This window comes from Hylobates moloch, unplaced genomic scaffold (assembly GCF_009828535.3).
Source record: "Hylobates moloch isolate HMO894 unplaced genomic scaffold, HMol_V3 SCAFFOLD_4, whole genome shotgun sequence".
In the NCBI taxonomy this organism is placed as follows: Eukaryota; Metazoa; Chordata; class Mammalia; order Primates; family Hylobatidae; genus Hylobates; species Hylobates moloch.
The window spans coordinates 47,858,794-47,880,783 of NW_026652279.1; the positions used below are offsets into that span (position 1 = coordinate 47,858,794).

General features: G+C 37.7%; 1 protein-coding gene across 3 annotated transcripts in view; it reads right to left on the bottom strand.

Moving 5' to 3' along the window:
* Positions 1 to 21,990, bottom strand: part of GRAMD1C (GRAM domain containing 1C) — a 113,987-nt gene that overhangs the window by 27,955 nt on the left and 64,042 nt on the right. For 2 of the 3 annotated variants that reach the window (XM_032150143.2, XM_058437490.1), the window contains 4 exons: positions 18,307 to 18,422; positions 15,142 to 15,274; positions 10,305 to 10,467; positions 3,383 to 3,520 (listed from right to left, as the gene is read on the bottom strand). In XM_032150143.2, coding sequence (XP_032006034.1) covers positions 3,383 to 3,520; positions 10,305 to 10,467; positions 15,142 to 15,274; positions 18,307 to 18,422 — 550 coding nt within the window. Of the gene's footprint in view, positions 1 to 3,382; positions 3,521 to 10,304; positions 10,468 to 15,141; positions 15,275 to 18,306; positions 18,423 to 21,641; positions 21,778 to 21,990 lie in introns of those variants that run through there. The other variant, XM_058437491.1, reaches the window with a different exon arrangement.

A 21,990-nucleotide genomic window follows, 5' to 3' on the forward strand; every position in this document is an offset into this window, starting at 1 on the left:
ACTACATCCCCCCTACTTTACTCCTCTTCACTTAGGAGAACTCTCAGCCCCAGCTCCTTCTGCTCAGGACCCCCAAATTGGAAAATTTAGATCCAGTGGTAGTCATTTGAGTGCTGGAATTAGATTTAATCCACAAATAATTGATTATTTTTAAAAATCATTAAATTCTTAATATTTTTAAAAAGAAGCCTTTGAAACTCGATCTCAAGAAATACCAGCCTAGGTGTGGTAGCTCACATTTGCCCAGCACTTTGGGAGGCTGACGTGGGAGGATCATTTGAGGCCAGGAGTTCAAGACCAGCCTGGGCAACATAGGGAGACGCTTGTCTCTATTAAAAATGTTTTAAAATTGGCCGGGCATTGTGATGCACACCTGTGGTCCCAGCTACTGAGGCTGAGGTAGGAGGAGCACTTGAGCCCAGGAGGTCGAGGCTACAGTGAACTGTGATCGCGCCACTGCACTCCAGCCTGAGAAACAGAGCAAGACCTTGTCTCAAAAAAAGAAAGAAATACAACTTTGATTACCAGGTAACAAGTCAGAGGATAGCAGTATGCTTTGCAGTCATGATCAGATTCTCTTCTGTAGTAAAACTTCTGACTAATTCTAGGTCTCGCCAGCAACATACTTATAACTGTTTAGATTTAGAATTAGCTGGAAGCCTTTGCTTTGCAAAGCCATTTATAACATTAGACAGTCGATATAATCATTGATATTGAAGCCAGATATATGAGAAAACAAATGCACTTGTGTTTCAAAAAACAAACTTCATTTATCACCAGCATAGAACAATGTCCTAATTCCTCCTGGGTCTTTTCAGCCATAAAAATGGCAGTGTAACATTAACAGGTATCCTCTCAAAAAATTCAGAGAAATAATGTATCCGGTTCTTCTGAAATACCAAGTTCTCTAGGTAGAAATGACTAACAAGTAAATACAAAATAGATTCAGAAGAAATATAATAAGTTAAATATTAGCTACTGAGTAAAGATGAAGATTTATATCTCAGGCATCCCACATTTTCAAAACTGGAAGAACAGAAAACAATTTTTTAAAATTACAAAACTCATAATATAATCACAAGACAATAGCTACTGATCGCAATCTCTTTGCTACTCTACCATCAATAATAAGAACAAAATTGATTTTGGTTCCTAGTATTCATAACAATGATATCATCTACGAATATATAATTATGTTTAGGCCAGGCACGGTGGCTCACGGCCATAATCCCAGCTCTTTGGGAGGCCAAGGCAGGTGGATCACCTGAGCTCAGGAGTTTGAGACTGGCCTGGAGCAACACAGCAAGACCCTGTCTCTACCAAAAACAAAACAAACAAACAAACAAAAAGCCAAGCATGGTGGTACATGCCTGTAATCCCAGCTACTTGGGAGGCTGAGGCACAAGAATCGCTTGAGCCCAGGAGGCGGAGGTTGCAGTGAGCCGAGATTGCACCATAGCACTCCAGCCTGGGTGACAGAGCGAGACCTTGTCTCAAAAAAAAAAAAAATTATGTTTACATAAAAGTTTCAAATAAAGGAATAATATCTAAAGGCTAATAAAGTACTTAGATTATAAACTAAATTGCGGCTGGATGCAGTGGCTCATTCCTGTAATCCTAGTACTTTGGGAGGCTGAGGTGGGTAGATTGTTTGAGCCCAGGAGTTTGAGACCAGCATGGCCAACACGGCAAAACCCCTCTACTAAAAAAATACAAAAATTATCCAGGCGTGGTGGCACATGCCTGTAATCCCAGCTACTCAGGAGGCTGAGGCACAAGAATCGCTTGAACCTGGGAGGCAGAGGTTGCAGTGAGCCGAGATCGCACCTCTTCACTCCAGCCTGGGTGACACAGCAAAACTCTGTCTCAAATAAATAAATAAATAAAATTGACTATAGAATAACTTTCTCTTTGACTATGTCAAATGACTCACTTTATATGAATCTTTGCTGCTGCTGCATTCTAATTTTATGTAGCAGGCTAAATCATGTGCTCCCAAAGTTAATAAAATATCTAAAACATTTAGGATAAATTCAGTTTCAAACTTTATTTATTTATTTATTTATTTATTTATTTATTTATTTATTTTGAGACAGAGTCTCAATCTATCACTCAGGCTGGAGTGCAGTGGCACAGTCTCAGCTCACTGCAGCCTCCAACTCCCAGGCTCAAGAGATCCTCCCACCTCAGCCTCCCAAGTAGCTGAGACTACAGGGGTGCACCACCATGCCCAGCTAATTTTTGTATTTTTTGGTAGAGATGGGTCCAGGCTGGTCTCAAACTCCTGGGCTCGAGCAGTTCACCCACCTCAACCCCCCAAAGTGCTGGGATTACAGGCATGAGCCACCATACCCAACCCCAAAATAAAACTTTTTAACACATAATCAATGAAATTCTTCTTATGAGGATTTAACCATTAATTTCCAGTTAAGAAATTTAACCAATTTCTTAAATGGAACTTGTTAAAATATATTTTCTTTGAAGTAGTCCATAGATACTGCAATCTCAAGTGTACAGCTCCATGATTTGCACAAAAGGGATACATACATGTACCACCACTCCGATCAGGATATAGAACTTAAACCAGCATCCCAAAAGCTCCCTCCCAGTCTGTACCTACCTGACTCTCCACAACAGTAACCATCATGCTGACTTTATGTCCATAAATTTGTTCGGCCTGGTTTTTATCTTTATACAAAGAAATTATATAGCATGTACTCTTTCGTGTCTGGATTCTTTTGCTCAACATTGTATCTGTGAGTTCTACTCATATTGTTACAAGTATCAGTACTTTGTATTTTTTTCATTGTTATATAGGATTCTTTTGTGGGAATATACACAATCTATTCATCCATTCTATTACTGATGGACACTTGAACTGTTTTGAGTTTGGGACCATCATAAATAATGTTGCTATGAACACTGTAGTACATCATTCAGAGTACAAATGTACCCATTTCTGATGAATGTATACCTAGGAGTGGAACTGCTGAGTCACAGAGAATTTATACCTTTAGTAGTTACTGCCAAGCCTTTTGGCAAAGTGGTTGTTGCAATTTACACTCCACCAAAATTCAGTTGTTTCACATGAAACCATTTTGAATTGAGTTCAACCTAATTGAATTGGTACCTTAATGAATAAATATACTTTTAGTTTTCAAAAAGTCTTAATTGTTGGAAGCATGTGCCTAATTAAATAATTATACTGTTCACATGTGAATTTAACCAAACATTTGAATACCAGTTTATATACTGTCAAAATAAAATCAAAGCATGTCTAATTCTTCCTCCTCACAACATAAATCAGTTTATGTATGCTCAACCTTCTAAGAATAATAGCATTCTCCCAAATTTATCATTAGGTAAGAACACAAGGACTAACCTATTATATTTCTAGAACTGGCAAATTTCTGCATAAAGCGTGAACTGGTAAAGAGCAATTCAAACATTCTGTCAGCACTGATATGAAAAATACGGTTGATAAAAAGTCTTCCATGAAGATCTTTCTCAGGAACATTTTCTGGAAAAACAGAAACACATACCAAAAGAGAATAAATCAAAGAAAGATTATTTTAAGGCTTTAGAGGGTTTTGTGGGGTTTTCTTTTTTTATTTTGTGCATAAAATCATTTTTACATATGATTACAATGAGGAGAACATTCCAGGACACTATTAAAACTCCAAATCGGAATTAAATATATACATATGTATGACCTATAACTATGCATAACAATATATAGTTAACTAAACTACATATAATCAATATTTCAACTGTCAAAACTCAAAAGATACAGAAATATTTAACTTGAATGATATCAAACGGCCATAATATGTCACTCAAAATAATATTTCAAAAGGGACAAGGACAATATAGAGATACATAAGATAGTATCTAACATAGAAATTAGCAACTTCTACCTCTAATATTTACTCAGTAAATATTAATTTATCAATGACTATAATATCTGCTACACTTAGCTTATCAGCCTGAATAATGTTTCAACTTGACTTAATGTTCACTATCCAAAGACAAGAATGACTGTAATCACAACCTATTTTCAACACCACACATTAAAAGAACTAAGAAATCCTTCTGAAAAGTATTCATCAAAGCTAAATAATGCCCAATGAAATGTTACATTTTTTCTGGGAATTTGATAATCATAATGATGTTGAAAACTACTAGTGACAAATGAAGAAGCAATATCTTGCTCACCTATTCTCATATGCCCTGGAAATATTATATAAAATAGCCCATACTCACATAGTGCTTACTATATGTCAGACATTGTGCTACATACCTTACAAGTATTGACTCATCTTATTCTCACTGCAATGCTATGAGATAAGTGGTATTATCATCATTATTTCCAGATGAGGAAACAGAATCACAGAAGTAATTGCCGAGGCTCCATGGCTAGTGAGTGACTGACCTGGAATTTGAACCCTCTCCAGCTCCAGAGCACACAAACTTAACATCTATTTTATACCGCCAGAAGGAATTTAACTTAGAAGAACCAAACAGAAAAGAAAAGAAAAAAAAAACCTAGGAACAGAAGCCTGGCATAATAGTGGAAGTAACATAAAGCAATCCAATATGAAATTGTACTGATTTCAGGACCAGGATTGGTCCTGAAATCAAGGATGATGCCCCGTCGATACAGAATAAAAATTGCTACAAAAGCTCCCCATGTTTCAGAAATCAAGCTCTAAGAATGATCTGGGTAAAGCATCTGTCAATATTAGTCAGGTTAAATCAAAGGGCAATAGTCTATGGATCAGAAAAACTCTTCTAGCTCTGGCTTCATCTCCAGCTACTGCTATTTATCCCTCATTGAATGATTTGTGTCTCCCTATTTTGCTAGAGGCATAAAGGGCTTATGGATATCAGATAGATATTGATTTGCTTCTCCCTTCAACAATACTCTATGTAGGCAAAAATTATTTACTGCAATTTCAAATAATGGCTCCTTCAGCGTAGAAATAAATCATAAAACGAGGCAATTTTGATAAGCTTTGTGAGGTAACTTTCCAATTAGGCCTGGGAAACAGCTTTTTCTGACATAGAATTATTATATGTTCACTGTAAAAATAATTCAAATATTCACAAAGGAAGAAAACAACTAAAGGTGATTCTGTTGATCTTGTTCATTTCCTTCACAGAACCTATCCTGACTTGTAGTTATACTTTTATTGATTTATTGACTTATCTTTCTCCTGCTCACTATAGTAGATCAACATACTATCACTAAATAAAATAATGTTTGGTTTAAAGTGGTCTGCAATCTCCCTCACTCCCTCTAAACTCACACACACATCCCCAATCTCCTGGGATGGTTTACTTTTTGTGACCTTTTCAATTGTCACTTCAGTTCATTGACTTCAACCGTCTTCATAACTTCACAACTTTAAAAAAGTAAAAAAAACAGATTCATTATTTTACCCATTTAATACATATGACAAGTCCAAGATTTTGGAATGTGCTTAGGGAAACCAGTAGGAGCACTTGATTTGTTATCTAATGATAATCTAATAAGAAAAAAATCACCAGACACTTTAAATAAAACTCCCCAAGCAGAGGTCTGAATGTTACATATACCTTCTTACTGCTATAAAGCCAAACAGCCTTTGCAAGGAGCAAAGTGTGATCAGAGCTCATGTGCAATAATGAATCTATACACTATTATTCTTTATTTCTAGATATGTACCATTTTTATCCGTTTTATTGTTATCCTTTATGCAACTTATAAGTTACTTTTATAGGATTCTTTTTTTTTTGGAGACAGAGTCTCACTCTTGGGATTAAAAGCGTGTGCCAGCACACCCCGCTAATTTTTGTATTTTTAGTAGAGATAGGCTTTCATCACATTGGCCAGACTGGTCTCGAACTCTTGACCTCAGGTGACCCACCTGGCTCAGCCTTCCAAAGTGCTGGGATTACAAGCGCCAGCCACCACATCCAGCTGAAACTACTTTGGAAGGACTATTCTTACAAAAGAAGCAGGTGAGAAAGAGAAAACAAAAATCCTGGTTTTGGTGCTACTTACCTATTTGGCCACTGGGGGCCAGAGTAGATCTTCCTAAAGTCCTAAATTCATGTAAACTGTACGACTAATCCATGCCCAGCTGCATACTAAAGCGAGAATGGTAAGGACACTAATAAAGCAGTCGCTATGCTACCCTTCATCTTTCCAAATGTCTCCCACTAAACTGACTTCAATGGCAAGGATCTTACAATTTTAAGAAAAAGAGTCCTTAAAATGCCTGCTTAATAAGTACGACAACAAGCCTCAAGTAACTTGTACTAAATTTTCCTTTAAACAACTACTTTTATTACATTTTTTGCTTTTTCTTTCTCTGTCTTTCCCTTTCTCTCTCCTATTGATGGTTACAAGAAAGTAACATAATCATAGTGTCTATAACATCTATCCTCAAAACTGAAACATAAAAACATAAAATCTTGTTTTTATTTTTTATTTTTTGAAGAGCTAGGATCTGGCTCTTTTGTCGCCCAGGCTAGAGTCAATGGTGCGATCATAGCTCACTGCAGCCTTGACCTCCTGGGGCTCAAGTGATGCTCCTGCTTCAGCCTCCCACATAGCTAGGACTACAGGCATGCACCACCATGCCCAGATAATTTTCTGTTTTTTGTAGAGGTGAGTCTTGCCCAGGCTGGTCTTGAACTCCTGGCCCAAGCAATCCTCCCACCTTGGCCTCTCCAAGTACTGGGATTACAGGCATGAGCCACCATGCTTAACCAAGAAAAACCAAAATCTTTTATCTTTCTCAAACCTAAAAGCAGTATAACACACAATCTATATTTTGGAAGTTTTTAAAATACGTTTTAAAAAATTAAATTTTATATTAAGGAAAACACATTAATATAGTAAACTTACATCTACATAAAATGGTTGGGAAATGGGCTTACACTGACTAACACAATATTATTGTGTGCTGGGTATTATATATAATGCAGTGGAGATGTCTCTTCTTCAACCCTTCCGAGTTAAAAGTGCCCAATTAGGGTAATTCTCAGCTTCTCTCTACCCCTTTAACTCACTCTAACCATAGGAAGTAGATTATTGTTATGGACTGAATGTTTGTCTCGCTGCAAATTATTCTGTTAAAGCCCTAACTCCTGGTGTGGCTGTATTTGTATATGTGGCCTCTAAAGAAAGTAATTAAGTTAATTGGCCAGGTGCGGTGGCTGTTGCCTGTAGTCCCAGCACTTTGGGAGGCCGAGGCGGGCTGATCACGAGGTCAGGAGATCAAGACCATCCTGGCTAACATGGTGAAACTCCATCTCTACTAAAAATACAAAAAATTAGCTGGGCATGGTGGTGGGCACCTGTAGTCCCAGCTACTTGGGAGGCTGAGGCAGGAGAATGGTGTGAACCCGGGAGGCGGAGGTTGCAGTGTGCCGAGATCGCCACACGGCACTCCAGCCTGGGAGACAGAGCAAGACTCCGTCTCAAAAAAAAGAAAGAAAAGAAAGAAAAGGAAGGAAGGAAGGAAGGGAGGGAAGGAGGGAGGGAAGAAAGGGAGGGAGGGGAGGGAGGGAAGGAAGGGAGGGAGGGAAGGAAGGGAGGGAGGGGAGGGAGGGAGGGAAGGAAGGGAGGGAGTGGAGGGAGGGAGGGAAGGAAGGGAGGGAAGGAAGGAAGGGAGGGAGAGAGGGAGGGAAGTAAGTTAGGAAGGAAGGAAGGAAGGAAGGAAGGAAGGAGGAAGGAAGGAAGGAAGGAAGGGAAAGAGAAAGAAAAGAAAGAAAGAAAGAAAGAGAGAGAGGAAGGAAGGAAGGAAGGAAGGAAGGAAGGAAAGAAAAAGAAAGAATTAAGTTAAATAAGGTGGGTCCCAGATCTGGTAGAATTAGTGTCCTTATAAGAAGAGACACCGAACACTCTGGGAGGCCGAGGCTAAAGGATCAGTTGAGGCCAGGAGTTCAAGACCACCCTGGCCAATATGAGGAAACCCCGTTTACTAAAATTACAAAAAATTAGCTGGGCGTGGTGGTGCATGTTTGTAATCCCAGCTACTCCAGGTGTTCCAGAGGCTGAGGCACAAGAATTGCTTGAACCCGGGAGGCAGAGATTGCAGTGAGCCAAGATCACACCACTGCACTCCAGCCTGGGCGACGGAGCCAGACTCTGTCTCAAAAAGAAAAAAAAAAAATACCAGAGAGTTTGCTCATGTATGCTCTCTCTCTCTCTCTCTCGCTCTCGTGTGTGTGTGTGTGTGTGTGTGTGTGTGTGTGTGTCTCTGTTGTTCCCTGCTCTGCTCCTCCCTCACACTTTGCTCCTCTATCCATGAGCATGTGCTAAGGAAAGGCTATGTGCGGACACAGTGAGAAGGTGGCAAGCCAGGAAGACAGCCCTCACCAGAAACCAACTCTGCCAAACCTTGATCTGGGGTTTCTATCCTCCAGAATTATATGAAATAAATTTCTGTTGTTTAAGCTACCCAACCTGTAGTATTTTGTTATGGCAGCCTGAGCTACTAATACAGTTAGAAAATGTGGAAGGAGTATGCTGGGTATGCTTGGCACACCTCTGTCCTTCTCTCTGGATCTAGGTGCCCACAGAAGCTGGTTCTCCTCCAGGGGGGATCATCCCTCCAGTTGGGGAGGAGGTTGAACATTGCCTGTGATTGATAGGTAAGTCTACCTCATTCTTCAGCTCCATCAGCAGCCCACTTATCTTTCACACATACCCACATCCGCTAACTTTGTTACTATTAGTATAAAAGGTGATATTTTGGCCTCTATCTGACTTGCTCTTCATTTTCTTTCCCAGTTTTGTTACCACCAGGGTGGTCAAGAAGGACTGCTATTTGTTGAGCCCACTCTAGATCCCATGTACACGTGGATTACAATACAAAACAAAATGGATTACAATACAAAATGTGAAAAACATCTAGAATATAATACTCTTGAAATTCAGAAGGCCTTTGGGTCATGATTCTCTTTATCATTATATTAGGATTAAGCTTAATCGCTGTTGGCCCTCTAAAACCAAGTAAGTTTTCTGTTTTGTTTTGTTTTTTGAGATGGAGTCTTGCACTGTCACCCAGGCTGGAGTGCAGTGGCACGATCTCGGCTCACTGCAACCTCTGCCTCCTGGGTTCATGAGATTCTCCTGCCTCAGCCTCCCGAGTAGCTGGGATTACAGGCACACACCACCACACTCGGCTAATTTTTTGTATTTTTAGTAGAGACAGGGTTTCACTACGTTGACCAGACTGGTCTTGAACTCCTGACCGTGTGATCCACCCGCCTCGGCCTCCCAAAGTGCTGGGATTACAGGCGTGAGCCACTGTGCCCAGCCAAATAAGTTTTTTTTAATGCCATATGGAATATTATTATCATTTATCTTTGTAATAAATTTCAAATATAGAATGTTCCTCTGAAAGTGAATTAAAGTCAAATGGAAATTTTTAAAATTAAATGGAAATTGACTACAGTAAAAACAAATCAAAGTCAGGAACAATTATGATGAACTTTCCACGCTCTTGCTTTCAAAAACTCAGCTCATTATGCTAAAATATAACCACAGTCAAAAGCTTGCATCTTCACACAAAGAAATCTGAGTATTGTTCTGAGTAACATTGATAAGTACACTTTTAAAAAAATCATTTACAGAGAGAAAGATTTCCTTTCCAGAATTTTTGAGAATCTTCTTTATTTCCTTTTGGAGGCTACCCAATAATTTAAATTAATATTCATGTGAGAATGCATCCCTGCCATAACTACTTGCTTTCATAATTATATACAAAACAAGTTTAGAAAAACCTTGCTAAGGTGTCTTTTTTTTAAAAGGAGGAAAAGAGAAAATAACTTGGGCAGTATTGAAGTAAAGTAAAAAGAAAACTGGACGGAGTCACCTGGTCATTAACTCAAGTTCTGCATAGTTAACTAGCTGTGTGATTTTAGATTTAGCTCCTGTAGGTCTTATTTTCCCTACCAGGAAAATGAGGGGTAGCCTAAATGAAATAATATGTCACTCTACCTATGACGTGTGAGCATATTACACTGCCTGCTATATAGAATGGACATACAGATTTTTATTAACACCACATTTAGAAGCTAAATGCAAAGAAGCTTTTCAGATTCCAGGCTTCTGAAGACAGTGGGATATGTTAGATTTAACAGCCTCTTTCTCCTATTTTCTATAAGCTCCCATTCTTGTTTTGGTTCTTTATAGGGTGAGACTGTGTCTAATGAAACTAAATTCTCAATCTGCACACCCCTATTACAAAGATAAACATAAAAAGACATAACTGAAATTTTAATAAAATTCATAAGAAATTATTTACCTTCATCAACGGAATCTGAAGTGCTGCTTTTGTCCAGAGAAAGATACTCATTTTTATTCAAGTCCAGTGACTTTGATGGCACTCTAGTTAACTTCTTTTCCAAAGTTGGTAAGAGACTCTTTTTGGTCTGTTTCTCATTTTGGGACTCCTCTTTGCCGAATCCCTAAAAGGTAAACAATCCAGTTTCAAAATAAAACACAGATTTAGCTTAGATTTTGCAGTGAGAACTTTAATATTAAAGATACTTAGAAATATTGCGCTCTGAAGAATATTTACAGCATTTTGTTTGTTATTCTTGCATCACATTTCCAGTGCTATTAAATGTCGGTCCACAAAATATGAGTAAATATAACATTCTAAAGTCATCCTACACAATAATAAACAAGTTTATGAAAAACATCATATAAAAAGAGCTTCACAGATCATGTAAATCACTTATGGAGAAGGGAAAGGGGACAAAGGACAAAAATAATAGAACAATCCATTCTTCAGGGTAGACAAGGGAGAAGAACCAAACCCAGTTAGCTTCCCCAGCCAGTGCCTGCCCCATCATCTCAAGGAAGAAAACTCACCTATCTCTCAAGACCTAACGGGGAAATGGAAAGAAAATGGAGAGATAAAAGTCACATATGAGTACAGTGGGAGAGAGAAGATTAAAACAAATTAATTTCATAGCAAACTCAAAAAAACACAATTGGCTTTGCTGCAAAGGGACTAGGAGATTAGGCATTAAAATGTATTTAATATATGATGCTATCTATACTTTCTGGGATGGTTTAATAAAGAAGATGTCATCTCTACAATAAATTTAATGTTAGGCATTAAAGTATGATGCTATTGCTATGTTAGTATTCAAGTAAAATAGTACTGTATTATAATCAGACTTAGTGGAATAGTACAAAAAGTCTATATAAGCTATACAGCAGAATATTTTCTTGCATTTTCTGTATGTACACAGATGAAAGAGAGCACTTTACTTCCTGTCCCATGAGATCCTTGAGAAGCACTAAGTAGCAGAATCAGCTCCAGGGAGGATACAGGTTTCCATTGGCCACCCAGATAGCAGAATAACAACTGGGACCCAGGACACAATTTATTAAAGGATTATATTACCCTAGTCAGAAGATTGATTCTTCAAGCAGAGATTATTGCTAAAATCAAGACTTGATTTATTTGGGAGTTCCACACTACACAGCAACGTGCCTATTTAGCTAAACCAGGGACCCCTTAACAGATGCTAAGTAGAGTACATTTCTCTACAGCTCCATACTTACACTTCTCCTCTTGTTGCAAATTAAGTTATATTTCCTACTATAAAGAATACAGACAGATATTTATAGGAAAAGTAAGAGTCACTATCTTTCAGTGGTTGGTATCTGGATGACTTTTATTTCTTTGTATACTCTACTGTATTTCATGAAGTTTTACAAAGAGTATTAATTCTATAACTTAAAAAACATATTTTCTTGGAAAAAAGTTATTTTTGACTTTTTGTTATTTCCAACTTTGTTAGAAGTGAAAATGAGGCAAAGCAAGTGACATACGATACTTGTAGATATCTGAGAATCTCATCATATGGCTCTTGAATGCAAACAGAAAAAAAAAGGGCTAAACTTCTATACTACTTGTATTCCGTAACCTGAAAACATCTATACTGAACACCAATGAATGTATGATCGATCTTAAAGCATTAAGTTATTCACTTCCCTTGCACCAGTAGTAAGTCACTAAGGGTCTCTAGATGAATAAGTTTTGCAAAAAACCCAAAACACAAAACCAGGCTAAGGTAGATGCATGACTGGTAAAAACAAGTTGATAACATGCTGGCCTTCCACATAAATATCTTTTCATTCAGTGTTTTCCCAACATTTACTCAGAGGAGATACTGGAAGTTCCTTGGAGGAGGCTGGAAAAGGATCATTACTGATCACAGGCAGATTCACCTTCAATTATAACAGCTTATGGTTATTGGATACTTAATGTGTGCTAGGAACTATTCTCAGTACAGTCATACATTGCTTTGATGACAGGGATATATTATGAGAAATGTATCATTAGGTGATTTTACTGTTGTGCCAATGTCATAGAGTGTACTTAACAAATTTAGATGGTATAGCTTACTACACACCTAGGCTATATGGTATAGCTTATTGCTCCTGGTCTATAAACCTGGACAGCATGTTACTCTACTGAATACTGTAGGCAGTGTAACACAGTGGGAAGTACTTGTGTATCTAAACATATGTAAACATAGCAAAAGTACAGTAAAAACATGGTACAAAAGATTTAGAAAATGGTACACCTGTTTGTACCATGAATGGAGCTTACAGGACTGAGTTCTGTTGTTCTGGGTGAGTCAGTGAGTGAGTAGTGAGTGAATGTGAAGGCCTGGGACATTACTGAACCCTACTGCAGACTTTATAAACATTGTACACTTAGGCTACAATAGATTTACAAAAAAAATTTGTTTTTTCAATAATAAATTAAGCTTAGCTTACTGTAACATTTTTATTTTATGAACTTTGAAATTTTTTAAAACTTTTTGACTCTTGTAAAAATACTTAGGTTAAACCACAAACACACTGGACAGCTGTACAAAAATATTTTCTCTTTATATACTTATTCTAAAAGCTTTTTTCTATTTTTAATTTTTTCTTATTTTGTTATTTTTATACTTTTTTTGTTAAAAATTAAGACACAAACACGTTAGCCTAGGCCTACACAGGATCAGGATCATGAATATCACTGCTTCCACCTTCACATTTTGTACCACTAGAAGGTCTTCAGCGAGAATAACATGCATGGAGCTGTCATCTCCTATGATAACAATATTTTCTTCTGGAATTCAGCCTGAAGGACCTGGCTGAGGCTGTTTCAAAGCTAACTCTTTTTTTGTATATAGAAGTAGAAAGACCATACTCTAAAATAATGATTTATTATTTTATTATGAAGTATTATGTACTTATATAATTGTATGTGCTATACCTTTATAGGCCTGGCAGCACAGGTTTGTTTACACCAGCATCACCACAAATATGTGAGCAACGTATTGCATTACCATGTTATGATGGTACCTCACTAGGCAAAAGAATTTTTCAGCTCCCTTAAAATGTTATGAGACTGGCTGGTCGCAGTGGCTCACACTTGTAATCCCAGCACTTTGGGAGGCTTAGGCAGGTGGATCACCTGAGGTTAGGCGTTCAAGACCAGCCTGGCCAACATGGGAAACCCCATCTCTACTAAAAATATTAAAAATTAGCCAGGCACAGTGACAGAGGCCTGTAATCCCAGCTACTCAGGAGGCTGAGCCAGGAGAATTGCTTGAACCCGGGAGGCGGAGGCTGCAGTGAGCTGAGATCATACCACTGCACTCCAGCCTGGGCAACAAGAGCAAAACTCTGTATCAAAAAAAAAAAAGTTATGAGACCACCACCACATATGCAGTCCATCACTGACCAAAACATTATACAGAGCATGACTGCATTTTCATATATACTAATTCATTTAACTCTTATTAAAAAAGACCTTATAAAGTATAATCCTCACTTTACAGTTGAGAAAAGGTTAAGTAATTAACTTATACAGTTAGCAAGTGGCAGATGTAAGATGTGAAGCCAAAGCCCTGCTCTAAATAAAGGAATTCAGCTCTGCCCCCAAACATGCATCCCCAATCAGCAGAACAAAAGCTCTGCAGTAGGAGCACTCCTCGTACTCAGAATATGGTCTCTAAATACCATTCTTCACTAAGAAAATCTATGGCTCATTAAGAAAATGGTCTGGGGCAGAAAACATACAAAATGTGCTTAGAAGATATTGTTGCGCCAGAAAGAAAAGACATCATTAAGATACTTGTCATTTCAAAAGGCCAAAGGAACCAACTTGAAGGGGCTCCCATTGGCAGAGGGAGCAAACTGAGAATCAAATAATGACTGCAAGTGATTGAAGCACATTGGAATAAAAAACTGAAGTGTTGGCCGGGCATGGTGGCTCATGGCTGTGATCCCAGCACTTTGAGAGGCCAAGGCGGGTGGATCATGAGGTCAGGGATTCGAGACCAGCCTAGCCAACATGATGAAACCCCATCTCTACGAAAGATACAAAAAATTACCCAGGCGTGGTGGCACGTGCGTGTAATCTCAGCTACTTGGGAGGCTGAGGCAGGAGAATTGCTTGAACCCAATTCAAGCAATTGGATTACAGTGAGCCGAGATCATGCCATTGCACTCCAGCCTGGGCAACAGGGCAAGACTCGTCTCGAAAAAAACCAAAAAACTAAAAACAAAAAACTGATGTGCTTACAATGATACTTGAGAAAATAAAGGAAGAAACTAAGTAACTGAGTATAATGCCTAGTAGTTAACTGGACCTGCCTGCTTAAAAAGCTTAAAAAGCAGCTATTGTTCCTCAAGCATGCTGCTCAGGGGCTCATCTCTCCCTTCAAAACAGACTCTTTCTCCATGCTGTTCCCTTCTGTGAAAGAAAGAAAAAAAAAAGAAAAGAGATTCTTTGCAGCACACACAGTACTTACCCTGGGGAAAATTCTGCTACTTACAAATTTCTCCATCTTATTATTCTTTTAATGATATTTATCCCCCTACAGACTGATGCCCAGGTAAAACTGCTTGGTAGCTCTGCTTTTTATATAGCTCTGAACAAAACCACATATTTTCCAACATAATCTCTGCTACTTAACAGACTTTAAACCTTTTTCCTAAAATAAGGTAGGAGCCTGATATCTTATTTTTAACATTTTGTATACTGTATCCTTATTTATCTTGTATTCTGATTAGGACATGACAGTACCAGATATATTTTAAAAGGGATATCATATACTAACTCGTTTTGATGAATTTCCATCGAATGACTCTGTTTCTGAAACCCGACTAATTGATTCACTGGTAAAACTGATTGACTTGGATAATTTTTCATCTCTCTCCCCAGAGTCATCCAAGCTGCTTCTTCCTGGACTTCTGTAAGAAACACATCATTATAGAAATATAAGGTCACCTCCACACAAATAAATGATTTGGTCTCCTTATTGAGGTCATTTCCTATGATACAGTTTGATAATAAATGGATTACTGTAATATAACAAATAAATGTTTACTTATAACAAGGCTATCTTCTTAAATTACATGCAAGTTGATATCATTTCTGAAAACAAGATACACTCACATGAGATTCTATAAATCTCAAAAACATTAAAAAATTAACAAAGTACAAATGGCCGTAACAGTAACTAATCAAATGAAAATTGCTCCTTTAAATTTCATTTGTGTACAACCACAAAGCTTGGACAGGTACAGAGTAGATGTTTGAGTTAGATACTAGACTGCACAAGAAGGCAGTTTTGTATCTCCTTCCTTCTGACTCAGTCTCAGCTGAAATGGCGAAGCCCTCCCAGAAGCGGACGCTCAAGATGTCTGAGCCTAAGCCCATTGGCCACTCCTGCCTCCTCACTCTTCCCAGCCCTAAGAACAAGGTTTAAGAAACAGCTGTCAAATGATCATATGGCCAAGACTATAATAAATGTCCTGGGATCTGCTTTCCCTTTCTCAAGGAGCAAAAAGAAAGGAAAACCTATTAAATACAACAGGAGCACAACTGATCTAATTTCCAGTGCTCAACAGGATGGAGGTGAGATGTGGAAAAATAGAGAGGAAAGGAGGAGGAAGAAGGAAGGAGAGATTGCAAATAAAGAGGAAGAAGATGGAAGAACTGAGGAAATAAAGGTTTGAAACAGATATGCTTCTTTCAGAGACTGAAGAACAGGAAAAGAAGTAGAAGAGAGAATGAGGATCCTGCCATACACTTTCTTAGAAAGCATTCAGGCAGGCCGGGCATGATTGTTCACGCCTGTAATCCCAACACTTTGGGAGGCCAAGGCGGGCTGATCACGAGGTCAAGGGATCAAGACCATCCTGGCCAACATGGTGAAATGCCATCTGGGCTAAAAAAAAAAAAAAATGCAAAAATTAGCTGGGCATGGTGGCGCACACCTGAAGTCTCAGCTACTTGAGAGGCTGAGGCAGGAGACTCGCTTGAACCCGGGAGGCAGAGGTTGCAGTGAGCCAAGATCACGCCACCGCACTCCAGCCTGGTGACAGAGTGAGACTCCATCTCCAAAAAAAAAAAAGAAAAGAAAAGAAAGAAAAGAAAAGAAAAAAAGAAAGCATTCAGGCCAGGCGCAGTGGCTGACACCTGTAATCCCAGCACTTTGGGAGGCCGAGGCAGGTGGGATCACTTAAGGTCAGGAGTTCAAGACCAGCCTCATGAACACGGCAAAACCCCATCTCTACTGAAAATATAAAACGTAGCCAGGCATGGTGGTGGGCACCATAATCCCAGCTACTCAGGAGGCTGAGGCAGGAGAATCGCTTGAACCCAGGAGGTGGAGGTTGCAGTGAGCCAAGATCGCACCACTGCGCTCCAGCCTGGGTGACAGAGTGAGACTCCATCTCAAAAAAAAAAAAAAAAAAAAAAAAAAAAAAAAAGAAAGCATTCAATCACCAGAAGAAGAAAACAGCAGCTAGTCAAAAATATTCTTTCTTTCCTCAAAGACTAGAAACTTTTCAAGTTGGCAAGGACCTGAAAGATAATCTAGTTCAGCTGTCTCATTTCATAGCCGAGCAAACTGAGAATGAAAAAAATGAAAAGATTAGCCTGAGGTTGCTGGGCTGTTTGGTGACCCTAACTAAGATCCAGATCCTGTTTACCATAATCCAAGGCTCTTTGCATTAGAGTAATTGCTTTTCTATCCAAATCCAGAGCTGGCAAGAGGCTACTAAACTTCTCAAGGAAAGCAATACAATGGAAATTTTTAACTTTACAGAAAGCTAATAAAATATACATGTGCAACCATGTAAAAAAGCCTATAAAATATTGATGCTAAGCTGAAAAGATATAAATTGGATCAGCATAAGTAGATTACCTAGATGAGTAAAATTTCTGCACATACATTGAGACTTTCAAAATATTTCCATTTTAAGATTTGCTATAGAATTTCTAAATAACAGCTTTTAAGATATAATCCACATACCACAAAATTCATTTCATGTAAAGTGTACAATTCAGTGGGTTACAGAGTTGGGCAACCATCACCACTAACTAATTGTAGAACATTGTCATCACCCCAACAAAGAAACGCTGTCCCCGCTTGCAGTCACTCCCCATTCTCCCTTCCTATCAGCTCCTGGCAACTACCATCTACTTTCTGTCTCTATAAATTTACCAATTCTAGACTCCACTTCACATACATGGAATCACACAATATATGGCCTTTTGTGACTGGCTTTTTTCACTCAGCATAATGTTTGCTATAGAATTTTAATGTATTCTCCTTAATTGTTTTTATTGCTAACAGCCTCAATTTCCATTAGACATAATGCACTTTTACTTGTAGAGGTTAATAAAAATGTCCACTCTCCTAAATGAATCCTCATCAGTCAAAAATAGTCCCTCTGTACTCTTAATTTCTTTATCACATTATCTGTTACTCTGTTATGGCTCTTACCATTACCTACCTTGTACTACAATTATTTGCATTCCACCATAGGCTATATGCTCCTTCCATTAATGTATTCAATATTTATGGAGTGCCAACAACATGCTAAGCACTATGTTAGGGAATTCCTGAGGAAAAATCATATTATTGTATCCTTCAAAACACCTACCGTATAATTTACTTTGCTGTCATCTATAAACTCAGAGATTTCACTAGGTACTTCTCCAGATCCTTAATAAACAGGCTTACTAAAACCAGACTTTTATAAGTATACCCTAAGTGACATAGCTAACATTTCCTTATATATCTCATATGTGCTTTACCTATTTAGCAAACTATTCTCTGTCCCCACCTTTCACCCCATTCCACCACAGAGAACAGAGGGGCAAATGGCAGCCAAAGATAAATTACTAGAAATTCAGAATTAGTCTAATGTAAAATAATTCTGCTTTGATTAATAATCGATAAACTTTGACATTTCAAAACATTTTGCTGTACCTTGGCTGCACATTCTCAATCGACAGTGACAAGTTTTCCATCTCCTCAGCATTTAAACCTAGCTCAGTGCCATAGTTCTGCTGGAGCAGTTGCCAGAATTCTTGTCTAGTCAGGCTCTAAAATGACAGAAAAATTACACTGAGCATTGGAAAATATAAAATATAATATCACAGTGATTCAAAACATGAGTTTTGAAGTCAAAATGACCTGTTGTGCAAAGACTAGATATGTGGCTTTGGTAGTTATTTGACCTTTCTGTACCTCCATTTTCCATACCTAGAAAAATGGGTTAATAAAAGCTATCTGACAGAGTTCACAAAAGGAATAGATAAAATGATTTTAAAGTACATATTATAATAACTACTGTAAATGGGAGGTTAAAAATGTTTTAAATTTTCTTTCTGTAAAATAATTTGTTCAGGCCAGGCACAGTGGCTCACGCCTGTAATCCCAGCACTTTGGGAGGCTGAGGAGGGCAGATCACGAGGTCAAGAGATCGAGACCATCCTGGCCAACATGGTGAAACCTGGTCTCCACTAAAAAAAAAAAATATATACAAAAATTGGCTGGGCGTGGTGGTGCACACTTATAGTCCCAGCTACTCAGGAGGCTGAGGCAGGAGAATCGATTGAACCTGGTAGGCGGAGGTTGCAGTGAGCCAAGATTGTGCCACTGCACTCCAGCCTGGGTGACAGAGCAAGACTCCATCTCAAACTAATAATAATAATAATAATTTGTTCATGCTTTCTGGTAATTACTGATCTGCAGTTTGTTTGCTTGTTTTTGAGACGGAGTCTCACTGTGCCACCCAGGCTGGAGTGCAGTGGTGCGATCTCAGCTCACTGCAACCTTCACCTCCCAGGTTCAAGCGATTCTCCTACCTCAGCCTCCCGAGTGGTTGGGATTACAGGTGTGCACCACCACACCCAGTTAATTTTTGTATTTTTAGTAGAGATGGGGTTTCACCATGTTGGCCAGGCTGGTCTGGAACTCCTGACCTCAAGTGATCCACCCTCCTCGGCCTCCCAAAATGCTGGTATTATAGATGTGAGCCACGGTGCCTAGCCTCTGATCTTCAGTTTAGTTCTGCATTCTAACCAGTCTACCATGACCACTGAATCACCGTTCAGTCCTGTCAGCTCAGAACCTGTCCTCTTAATCCATAATGTATCTGAATATTTTAACCACTTTAAAATCTTATATATCAATAAATTTTAAATTAATTTTCCTAATATATAAAAGGCAACAGTCTGGACTTCAGAATATTTCCTTCGATTTATCTTTAATAAAGTCCAGCTTGTTCTTTCTTTGTAGGCAGCATATCCATTTTGAAATCATCAAATACAACAAACTCACACATTACCTAGCAAAACAAAAACAGTATTATTATGATTTAGGATAATGGCCTCCAGTTGAAAAATAAAATTAAATAACAATATTATGATAACCAATGGTCTGATGTCTAAAAACATTACAGATAGTTAATTACATGCTTAAGCAAGGTGTAAGGAAGTAGCATAACACTTGAAGCAATTGTTAGTAAGATAATCTCTCTCATTCATTCAACGGATATTTATTTAGTACCTAACAAATGTGCATTACTGCACTAGATGCTAAGGAGAATAAACATAAAAACATAATGTAGAAGTTAAGCTCCTGGCCCTCAAACAACTTATAATATAGTTGAAGAGACATGGGATGTTCTTAAGTTATATGACAAGATATAATATGATCATGCACTAAAGTACTGGTAGAGTCAACATGATATGAAAGTCTAAAGGAAGGAAATAGGACTGTGGATTAGTGTGATCAGATAAAGCTTCACATTGGAGAGTGTTTTCAGCTGAACTAAAGGAAGAATATAGAGGAATGGAGAAATGGGAAAAGTTGAAGAGACGGAAACCAACTAAAAATACAGAATAAATACATGAGCATAAGTAACATTTGTTTTGAAGTCAGTAGTCTATCAGCCTAACCGAAGTAAAAATTTTAAGTTGAGAAATAGTAGAGATAAATATAGACTTGATGGGGCCAAAATACAGATGCCTTGAATTCCTCCCCAATGTTCCCTACAACAAATACCACTTCCTTTTTCTTCTTCCTTTTTTCTTCTCTGTCTAGTAACTATGGCATCTTTGTTTGTTATGTTATACTAGATGACCTTCATTACATTTCATAGACCTTCAAAGATATTAAGAACAAAATGTCTGCACTTTAGACCACTAGTTCCCAATCTGCTGTGCCCAGATTATCAGGATTCCACAAGAGCAGATGATGAAAATTCAGATATTATCATCAGATATTATTATCAGATAATATTTCAAAAAGTCAAAAATATCCAGTTAGTTATCTAAAACAAAGCTATTCAAGTTAAGTGAAATGGCAAGCCTCTGTTTTGAGCTGAACTATATTAACCTACAATGGAAAACACAGGCTGATAAATTATCACTGGAAATAATATATCTCTAACAAGTAGTGATGTTTTAATATTTATTATTTAATGTATACCCCTTATTTGGTAGACAAAGTCTTGGAAGCACAGTGTCCACAGAAAAAAACATAAAAAGGACCATTAGTGGTAGAGAAAATTAAGAAACCACTGTCCTTGATATTAAAGGAACATACACATTTATTTTCTGACTTTCACTCCAAATGAGTCATTTGTGAACTTTTTTTCACAATAATAACTCACACTACTAATTAACTCATTCTTCCAAAGAAATTATCTTTGAAATATTTTAGTGTTATACTAGGATGGTTAACTTTATAATAAGAAGCAAGCAATATTTCAATATACTTGTGTAAGATTAATCTTTTACAAAAACTTTTCTTAAATAATCGATATCAAACTATTCCAAAGGCAGACTAAAGCAAAAAGATAAACCAATGATGAATACTCAGGCAGCTTCCTAACAGCAAAAGAAATGAAACTTATTAGTAAAATAATAACAACAAAAATGTAATTTTATTTGACTACATAAATGTTTTAAATATTGTATTAAATACTAGCAGGAAGTTAATAGCAGGGTAATTCGCAATATACTTTTCAAGTTAGTAATTTAATATATATATATATAACAGGTTAATGGAAAACAAAATAGAACTCATTTAATTCACCATCTTGTAGATTTGCCAATTTGTTAAAAATGACGTTTTCTACAAAGTTGTCCAGTTTTCATAAAAATGCGATTATTTACAGCCATGTTGAACATTCAAACATTCAAACATATGCCCAGCCTGATATTCATAATTCTTTCAATAATCAGCAGCAAAAACAATCTACCTTAGCAGTCTTCAAAAACAACTTAAATTTTAAACACAAGCTGACCACCCACCTGCAAACCAAGGAGAGTCTCTCCCTTTCAGCCTACAGAGTAGTTTAACAAAATAAAGATGAACCAAGCAGCAATCAGATAAGGCTCAAAAGTCAGAAGATCAATTTCTGGCCCAGAAAGCTGTGTATTCTAAGTATGTTGCCGTCTCTATGCACAGCAGAGCTCCAAATATTTAATGACAACTATGTAAAAATAATCACTGCTTCAATCTCTCAATTTTGCTATGAGAAGCTTTTCTAATGTAGTTTAAAGCACATTATCTGCCACTTCCTGGTTGTAGTACCAGCACTCTTTCCAAGGTTGCAGGTCAGAATGCAGAATTGGAAGTTATACCTCACTCTACAGGTTC